The 9,425-nt window shown below is 33.5% G+C and overlaps 2 protein-coding genes and 1 long non-coding RNA gene across 3 annotated transcripts; all 3 read right to left on the bottom strand.

Annotated features, from left to right (window-relative positions):
• Window positions 1-4,144: 4,144 nt before the first annotated feature.
• LOC114402522 (pathogenesis-related protein PR-4-like) lies at window positions 4,145-4,918 on the bottom strand. Its single transcript, XM_028365128.1, has 2 exons — window positions 4,495-4,918; window positions 4,145-4,418 (listed from the first exon to the last, which is right to left on the bottom strand). Exons 1-2 carry the CDS (start codon window positions 4,774-4,776, stop codon window positions 4,248-4,250), a joined length of 453 nt encoding a protein of 150 aa, XP_028220929.1. The 5' UTR covers window positions 4,777-4,918; the 3' UTR covers window positions 4,145-4,247.
• A 1,962-nt stretch (window positions 4,919-6,880) lies between these two features.
• On the bottom strand, window positions 6,881-7,240 carry LOC114402523. The gene is made up of 2 exons (XR_003664454.1): window positions 7,182-7,240; window positions 6,881-7,103 (listed from the first exon to the last, which is right to left on the bottom strand). It is a non-coding gene; the product is annotated as an uncharacterized LOC114402523 (long non-coding RNA).
• An 85-nt stretch (window positions 7,241-7,325) lies between these two features.
• On the bottom strand, window positions 7,326-9,425 carry LOC114402198. The gene is made up of 6 exons (XM_028364696.1): window positions 9,360-9,425; window positions 9,004-9,162; window positions 8,291-8,926; window positions 7,965-8,203; window positions 7,820-7,882; window positions 7,326-7,335 (listed from the first exon to the last, which is right to left on the bottom strand). Exons 1-6 carry the CDS (start codon window positions 9,423-9,425, stop codon window positions 7,326-7,328), a joined length of 1,173 nt encoding a protein of 390 aa, XP_028220497.1.

Raw genomic sequence — 9,425 nt, 5'->3', positions numbered from 1 at the left:
CCCCTTCAAACCCCACACCCTCCATTGCTTCCGTCACACGGCTTCACGTGTCCTCTCTCACCTCCTCCACCCCTCCCCCACCACCACCTTTGGCAAGACCATATTCTTTGATGGCATGGCCTACTACAGCAACCTTACGACGAACCTCCTTCTCGATTTCACCCTCTTTTGACTTCCCCTGACCCTTGTCACGGTATCACACGCCATGTACTTGTGCTACAGGTTCATCACCTCCACGTGACCTGATCTCGAGCCTCACGGGGCAGGACCACACTGACTTCGACTACAACGTGATCAAGGACGTGCTGATCGTGCAACGCTTCATCAGAGAGTGGGGCGACGTCGTTATAACACTCAAAGAGGGCATCAAGGTCGATCTCAAGAGTGTTTCCAAGTTCAGAGAGAACGTCAAGTACTACCTCATCATGACTCAAAAACCCCTCATCTTTGACGAAACTGGACCCAAAGACTTCTAGGTCCAAACATAAAATTTTTAAAATTAAAAAAAATAATTTCTTTATCCAAACACGGTTATTTTTAACGGATTTTGACACAATTTGAATGATTTAGTACTACTCCATTATGTTAGTAGTAGTGGTGCTCAATTATGTTATGAGCATAGTACATTATGATAACATAATGGAACACTACCAAATCAAACAAATTGTGTAAAAATTCTTTAAGAGTGTGTTTGAATGAGGGAATTTAAAATTCTAAATTCTGAAAATTTCAAATGATTTAATTTAAATTTCTTTATTTTTAAAATTTTGTGTTTGAATAAAAAATTATATTTCTTCATTTTTAAAATTTTGTGTTTGGATAAACAAATTAAATTTTTTCATTTTTTAAATTTTGTGTTTAGATAAGGAAATTGAATTTCTTCATTTTTTAAATTTCTTATTTTGATCAAATAATCAAATACATTCTCTTCTAAAATTTTATATTTTAATAAAACAATTTTTGCATCATTGCAATGAAAAAAGCTTCCCGAACCTGCAGCAGCACACGCTCATTAGTGATTGCTCAGTAAGTTGTGAAAAGCTTAAACAATGCTCTAAAGAAACCTCTGTCACGTGACAACTCCTCCGCTCCTCAATTCGTCATCATCCTCACAAACACCAACACTCACCCCTACCCTACTAATTCCCACTCCTTCTTTCTCTATTAGTACTTGGCACGTGCCAAAACTTCTTCTCTCACGTGCCTCTCTCGCCGGAGAGTCTCTCCATCAAGCCTCACCACTCCTCCTACTCCGCCTACTCCGCCATCCGCTTTGCCACCTTCCTCCGCAAGGCCGCCCTCTCCTTCCGCAACTTCCACCTCCTCCATCGCATCGGCGTCGACAACATCGGAATCGTCTACCTCTGCCGCCTCCGGCACGCCAACAACAACCAATTCAACAACCATGAAGAAGATGCTTCCTGTTTATATGCCATGAAGGTGGTGGACGAAGACGCAGTGACATTGAAGAAGAAGTCTAAGAGAGCGGAAATAGGATACTGTTGCAAGTGAGAGAATGAATGAGCTAGAGAATTTGAAATTCTTTCATAAAATGAAAGAATTTGAAATTCTAATATTTGAGTTAACTAAAATCCCTAATCAAAATACTCAAATTTCAATTTCTTTTCAAATTTTTATCCAAACATCTTATTTAATTGAAAAATAATTAAAATCCTTTAAAAAATTGAATTCCCCTATTAAGTTTCTCCATCCAAACATACTCTAAACATAATCCTTCAGGTGAGGTGTATTTTCTCTCCTAAAACACTCTTAATTAAATTTCGCTATCTCGCACATGCAACTTGAACAATGTTTCTGCAATCCTATCTGCGATTTTATTTAAACATTGACTGTTTCCACTTAATTTGTAGTTTATAATTTCTTTCTACCTTCTAGAGCTATGCTTATGACTGAGCATATATGATGCAATTTTCACTGGATTGAGATTGGACGAAAGGTTCAGAGACAAAAATTAGAGCTAGCCTAGGCCTAGCCGCAAATTGCGCATTTCTTGTCTTTAGAATGTGAATAAAGGAATTGACACAAAACAGAGTAGTTTTCCCAGGCAATGTTGTCTTGTCCAGTTATGTTCATGGATCTCTTAACCATATCAAAGAGAGCTTGGATTTTGTTTGTCACATGTGAAAAAAATCGAGTGTATTATGGTATCTGAAGCAGGCTTCATTTTCGCCTTTGATTAACCTTGTATTCTATACAGCTTTTATTTTATTATGTTTGAACACCTCAATAATGTAAATCTTACATTGATACCTATCATTTTGATTTATTTTCTTATTGTTACATTATTAGATCATCTATAACATCTACAATATATTTAATGTCTTTGCTTATTCTTTTTCTCTTTGGGTCTCTTTTAACATGAAGGTCCTTAATGATTTTTCTTATTTTATATTCAAAACACAGTTGGTTTACAGTGGTAAATATCGCAAACATGTATTAAAATTTAAAAGTGTCCTAGTTCAAGAATTAAGAAATGTACTAAGTTTTATTTAAAAAAATACTTCCTTTAAAAAACACTAACACCAGTATTTATTATTTAAAAAATCCAGATTTAAATACATTATTAATAATGGTTTTAAAATCCTAATTATTATTAATACTTTTTTTGTTTTTAGATATTTAACAAATATTGAAAATACTTCTTAATAATTGCCTTTTAACGTACGTAAGCGTGTATCTCTTGTCGCATCACATTCACAAATTCTAAAATAAAGTTAACACCAGTTCAATTTCACCACTAATATAGTATTAAGTGGGACCACACTAATTAAATTTTCATCTACTTTATTTATTTCGCCTGCTAAACGTCAAATATCACAAATAAATTTTCAAAATGGGATGAATACCATAAAATTCTTCTTATTCCATTTGCTCGAACAGTATTGCTAATCAGTTGAATTAGATACTTTTTTTTACTTTATTAATTATACTTAGACATTAAAAATGATTTGTTATAAGGCGAGATGTGCTTTGTAAATTGAGCTCTCTCCAGGCTGCACCACAACTCTTCTTTACATAAATGATCACATAACATAAGACCTAAAACCGTGGTAAATTAAACTCATACAGGAAAGCATTATAATAATCTATCTTTATTAGTATATTTAAAAAATCTTCAATGAAATTCCTGAATTACTTAACTTTCATTTTCAAACAGTTGTGATGATTTCTTTTTAATAAATATAGGGTGTAGGATATTTAAAATTCAGTACAAATGCAGCTTATTTGGTTGTATCCTTGCGTTTATCATTTATATGACTTACGGTTATACTGAGTTTTGCATAAATATATTATTATATCCACAATTAATGGGTTAAAATATTTATCCAAAAGAAAAATATACTATACATTAGCCATCCATCAAATTTAATTTTTAAGTAATTATATTTTTGGTTAGTAATTTGCCAAATGAGTGATTTCGATTCCTGGAGTACTCAGTTTCAATTACTTAAATTAAGTTCTCATATCTTTCAAATCAATAAAGTTTGGTCCAATCATTGATATTTTATTTACAGTAATTTTTTAACATTTAAAATAGTGCGAATCACTTTTGTGACGTGACAATAACATTAAGTAGCATAGTAATTAACTGTTAAAGTATAAATTCAATTCAGTCATTACTAATATTTTATTGAATTATTAACAAAATACGCTGATGCAGTGATGTGAATAATTTTGTGACATAACAGCAGTTTCATGTAATATAGTCCATCTTGATTAAATTTATCGTCACGACAAAAAAAAAATGCATTTCATGTCAATATAATTTTAATTAGACTGTATTCCATTGATTTGAAAAGTATAATAAAGAGCTAACTTAAGTAATTAAAATTGTCACTCGTGTTTCATACTGCATGAGTATATAGAATATGATAAACGTAATCGCGGCTATTTTTTTTACTGGATCAGTTTCTTTCCACCCTAGAGCATTGACGCTCACAAAGATTATCGTTTTATGGTGCTCTGCTGCGTGTGTGTATATATATGTATATATATGCGGGGCTATATATTACTTGTTTAATTAATGTCTGAAATAGAAGTTTTGCTTATGGCTACCTACCGCCAGAGCCAAAATACGTGGCAATTAAGTTATATATAGCAGATGAGGGAAGGGAAGAAGAAGTAGTTCCGAATAGCACCGTTTGTTTAATTTGAATTTAATTCCAACAGCGCTTTATTTTATTGATGGTGTAGTCATAGAGATAGCTGAGATGAGAGATATTTCGTCAATCAGCGCAATTGACGAAACGATAGTTGAGAGTAAGGTGACCCTGCTGGTTCCCGACTCCATTAGTGTCCAATTGTCGGAACACGTTGACGTCCAAGTCCAAGCCTCCATTAGCACACTGATCTACAATCCTCACCGTAGCCTCAGTCCCAGTTCCGGTATTCGTCACCTGATTAATTAGCAGCACGTACAATTTCTTAATATTAAAAATCATCATCATGCATAAATTAATTAGTAATACATACCCTCAAGCACTTGCCGCAAGATTCTCTGCCACGAGGCCCAACGGGTCCGCAGAAAGCAGTCCATGCATATTTTTTACGCCAAGCCAAGGGCTTGTTGGCATCCCATGTAGCGCAGTAGGCACTGGCAGTGACCAAGTTCCAACCAATCTGCTCAGGGTTATATAAATGATATGTAGCCCTCACGTTCTTCGCACTCTCACCACTCACTAACACTCTTGTTCTCGTTCTTGTTGCCATCATCACACACCACACCACACCCAACAATCTTAAGCCGCTCCGCATTCTCTACTCTCTACCTTCTTAATTATCTTGTTCTAGTTTTTGTGTCTAACAGACTAGAGCCTGTTCTACCTATATATAGTAAAGGTAGGCAGTCCTAGGAGATTAGTCATTCATTTTTTATGAATCTTTCTATATAATATACAGATTAAAAAACAATCTGAACCCAACGAGATTTGTACCTAAACAAATCTAAGCCATATTTATAAAACGATGAGGCTGCCAAGACTCTCGTCTCATGGCCAATTCGTCAATCTTGGCAGCTCAGAGGCGCACTAACCACTCAATCTTCCTTCATTCTTTTTGCCGTTAAATTAATATGCATAAGCACTAGCTAATACTCCGTCCGTCGTTAATTTTCAGGTCAAATTTTTACCCCCTCTATTTCTTTTATATATATATAATATGATATTAAGTGTAATGTAAGGTGTATAATTGATAAAAAAAATTATCTTAAATTTTAAAAATAACAGATAAAAACAATTTTTTTCTTAAAAATCAACAATTAAATAGAAAAAAATATATAGTCATCATATTACAATCTTATCTGTTAAGAATATACCGTGATTTAAGTATTGAGAAATATTGCTTTTGCTTCTTTAAAAAAAAAATTGCTTTTGTTTTATTTGTGTAAATACCATATCGAGAAAGTAAGCTATCATTTCAATTTTGAATAAGCAGTGTAAATTGAAATTATATGTTTCTTTTGGCCAGTGAGAAGGTAGGTATGCTTGAAAATGAAAATAAAGTAAACCAGGTGATTGCGATGGCTGAATAAATCCATTCGCATACTAATAGCGAATTTAACTTTTGTCAGCAACGGATTCACCCTATCTATTCCATGATTGTAAAATAAATTATTGGTGGATTATTTTGTGTACAACTTTTATAGATGGTAATCCATTAAACTAATCACAACACAGCAATCAAGAAGCATGACGGCTTTTGATATTCTTTTTTTTAGATGTCAATTTTCTCACGGAAGTTAATAATTCTCTCGTTAAGAAATAATTCTCTCGTGTTTTTATCCAAAATAATTAATTTAATTTGTATACAAAGAGGATTTTTAAAATTGTGAATTTTTCACTTACTAAATTATGAAAACGTAATTGTCTATTTTTTTAAAAAAATTGCATATTACATGTTGAGCATATTTTTTTTATCGGTAAATTGTTACTACACTACTAGAAAATAAGGTTTTAACATCGGTTATTTAAGACTTTCAACATCGGTTATTAATTGATGTTGAAAGTACCGATGTGGAAAGTAGTATCATTAACATCGGTTTTTCAAAACCGATGTTAACTAATAAATACAACATCGGTTATTTAAATAAGCGATGTTATATGATACGAATTATGAAAAAAAAAATTATAAATCTATAAATTAACATCGGTTTTTTAAAAAACTGATGTTGTAAGTGACATTTAACATCGGTTTTTTAAAAAACTGATGTTGTAAGTGACATTTAACATCGGTTTTTTAAAAAACTGATGTTGTAAGTGACATTTAACATCGGTTTTTTAAATAACCAATGTTAAATGTGACATGTGACATCGGTTTTTTAAAAACTGATGTTGTAAGTAACATTTCACATCAGATTTTTAAAAATCTGATGTTGTAAGTGATATTTAACATCAGTTATTTAAATAGGCGATGTTATATGATATGAATTATGAAGAAAAAAAAGTTATAAATCTATAAATCAACATCGATTTTTAAAAAATTGATGTTGTTAGTGACATGTAACATCGGTTTTTAAAATAACCGATGTTAAATGTGATATTTGACATCGGTTTTTAAAAAACTGATGTTGTAGGTGACATTTCACATCGGTTTTTAAAAAAACTGATGTGAAATGTTACTTACAACATCAGTTTTTTTAAAAACCGATGTTAAAAAATGTTGAGGTAAGTGACATTTAACATCAGTTTTTAAAAAAACTGATGTTGTAAGTAACATTTCACATCAGTTTTTTTAAAGACCGATGTTGTTTTAGAAATTTATTTTTAACATGATGTCTGTTTTTTCAATAAATCCCAAAAATAACCTGCAAATTTTAAAATCAGACCACACAACATATAATTTTCATTCTGTTTTGAAACAGTTTTTACCAGAAAATTCAATAAGAAATTTACTAATTACTATGAATTTAAAACATATTTAATGTTGAGACATGAATTGTAAATTAAGTAAGTAAATATAAACTACAATTACAAGATTGTCTAAACATCCTAAGTTTCATTTTTCACTTTCAAATAGTACTTTGCCCACTGGTTGCGAAGCGCCTTCAATCTTTCTGGTTCCAATGGTCTAGGATCAGTGAAATACTGCATGATATAATAAAACATAAGTTAATAATATATTAGCAATCATAATAATATGAAATTTGGTGAATTAAAAATTACCATTTCCCAATTATTCTGGAAATTTCCTAAGATTATAGTTGACATCCAATGCATGACGTAATACCCACACTCAGTGCTTCCTTTTTGTCTATTACACTAAATACATTATGAAATTTAGATATGCAACGTTCAGTACAAATTAGTCTACACAATACTAAAATATAAGTGAAAACATATTGTTTAAATAACTTACTTTAACAACAATCCACCTAGCAGGAGTCTTGGATTTACTTTGTTGAGTATCGTCAAGTCCTTTCAAAGCACTATTGAATACAAACATAGATTCTTATTGTACATTTAAAATTTTGATTTACCTGACTAATGCTAATGCAAATATATTAAAAAACAACACTGACCTATTAATTATGCCTTTGAGGTAGTTGTCTGGCTTATTATGCAACGAACAAAACCAAATGACAACATTTTCCTTAGGCAAAATGACGACCATTTGCCAATGTGCACTGCAGTGGAGACCAATATATGTTATTATACTATTATACATTATTTAAATTCATTTGTTGAGTTTAAGTTACCCATTCAAGTAGGCTCCTAGGTACACATCTCGTTTTGAATTTTGCATCCAGTTCTTAATGTAATTTTCTGATTCAAATTGTGATTGGCCAGATCTCTGGATAGACTGTGGCTCGAGGAATCCATACACATCGATATTCCCAGCTCGCATACTTGTCTCAGTCATATGCCTATTATTGTTAACACAAAGTAAATTATGCATGAAGGTAAAACAATAAATTAGGTAACTAACAATAATCTAAATTGACTTACAGAATCCACAACTGTATAACAGATATGCTGAGACATTGACCACCATGTGCAATTTCAGACAGATCTTCATGCTTTATGTACAAGGGAAAGTTTTCATTAAATAGGCCAAACAAGGTAGCATCCCACATAACCTGCAATGGCTTCAGAAAAAGCTGTGGAATGGTCAATGTCATTAGATATAGCGGATCATCGACCTCATCATCCGGCCTATCTGCAGGTTTCGCGGGTCTCACAGCTCCCTGTTTATCCAACATAATTAATTGACATAATTTAATCACAGTAAACATTTTAATTGGAAAAATAAGCATTTAATGACACTAAAATACCTGTTCTGATAAACGCTTGACTAGATGTGTCGGCCAAGCAAGGAATGTGTTAAGAGTCTGTCCCACGACCTTAACCTCTTTAGTGGGTACAGGAATGGGAGCATCTACATCTCTAATCTCCTCAACACCAACCTTAACTTGATCATGCAGCAAAGGAATGTTGTGAATTGTTGTAGATCCCTCATAAACTCTTCCCAGGGCAACCAGGCGAGAAGGATATTCTTCAATATACAACCCACATTTGTATGAGTCACCGGTGTCTAGATCGTTCCCTGAGGGATCAACACAACTCTCCTTTGTGCTGACACGAGCAGCTGAAGGACCAACATCAGGTTCAGGAGGCAGTGCGAGTCCCTGTGATTGCATTTGGCTGAGGGATAACATTAGCCGTCGAGTGACTTTTTCTGTGATTGAATCCTCTAGTTGGTCCTTGATTTGTTGCGTCAACTGTTGCAGGTATTCGGGAGCAATGGAGGAGGTCCTTGAAGCTGATCCAAAGTATTGTTTGATGGTTATACCGGCTCCTACAGCACGCACACGACCAGGGTGTTCTGGTCGCCCAATGGCAGCAGTCAGTATATCATGACGTCCATGGGTAACAAAGGAACCCTGTGAGGCCTGCTCCTCAAGCGCATCCTGTGAAGAACACATTTATTCTATACTTAATCACACAATAAAAAAATAATTACAATTATGAATTGAAAGTGACTTACAATCTTGTCAGCAATTTCCTTTGCTGCTTCAGATGTCATGTCACCAGTTTTCTTGGTGCGGGCTAGCTTCCACTTCACGTGTCGTTTGATGGGAGATGGAGGATCAATGACGGTGTCAGTGCTTCCGGATTGAGTTGTTTCCTCTAGTTTTTTCTTTCTCTTCTCATCCATCAACTTTTTTTCTAAATATTCATAACCCCCACGAGACATCACGTGAGGGGCAGTGTTTTGTTTTTGGACAGCTTGTGCTTTTTTTCGAACATTCTGTAAAAATGAAACATTAATGAAACTCATGATTACAATGTATTATAATAAGTTCATTTAAAGTTAAAAAATGAAAATCCCAAATTAGTTACCTCCCATGAAGGGTCTCTACGGCTCTGGCAAAATTGGGTCCATTTCTCCTTGCTAATGCCGTACAT

The sequence above is a fragment of the Glycine soja genome, chromosome 20, assembly GCF_004193775.1.
Source record: "Glycine soja cultivar W05 chromosome 20, ASM419377v2, whole genome shotgun sequence".
Classification (NCBI taxonomy): Eukaryota; Viridiplantae; Streptophyta; class Magnoliopsida; order Fabales; family Fabaceae; genus Glycine; species Glycine soja.
The sequence above is the reverse complement of the archived record's forward strand: the minus strand, read 5'-3'. Positions and strand labels throughout refer to the sequence as shown.

What these genes read in the sequence shown, in the direction of transcription:
- LOC114402522 (XM_028365128.1), bottom strand. Translation starts at nt 4,776, where the DNA reads ATGCGGAGCGGCTTAAGATTGTTGGGTGTGGTGTGGTGTGTGATGATG. An exon ending in CTTGCGGCAAGTGCTTGAGG is followed by an intron (nt 4,419 to 4,494) that starts GTATGTATTACT and finishes CTAATTAATCAG; the next exon opens with GTGACGAATACCGGAACTGG.
- LOC114402198 (XM_028364696.1), bottom strand. Translation starts at nt 9,425, where the DNA reads ATGTACGGCATTAGCAAGGAGAAATGGACCCAATTTTGCCAGAGCCGT. An exon ending in GTAGAGACCCTTCATGGGAG is followed by an intron (nt 9,163 to 9,359) that starts GTAACTAATTTG and finishes ATGGATGAGAAG; the next exon opens with AGAAAGAAAAAACTAGAGGA. An exon ending in GTTATACAGTTGTGGATTCT is followed by an intron (nt 7,883 to 7,964) that starts GTAAGTCAATTT and finishes TAACAATAATAG; the next exon opens with GCATATGACTGAGACAAGTA.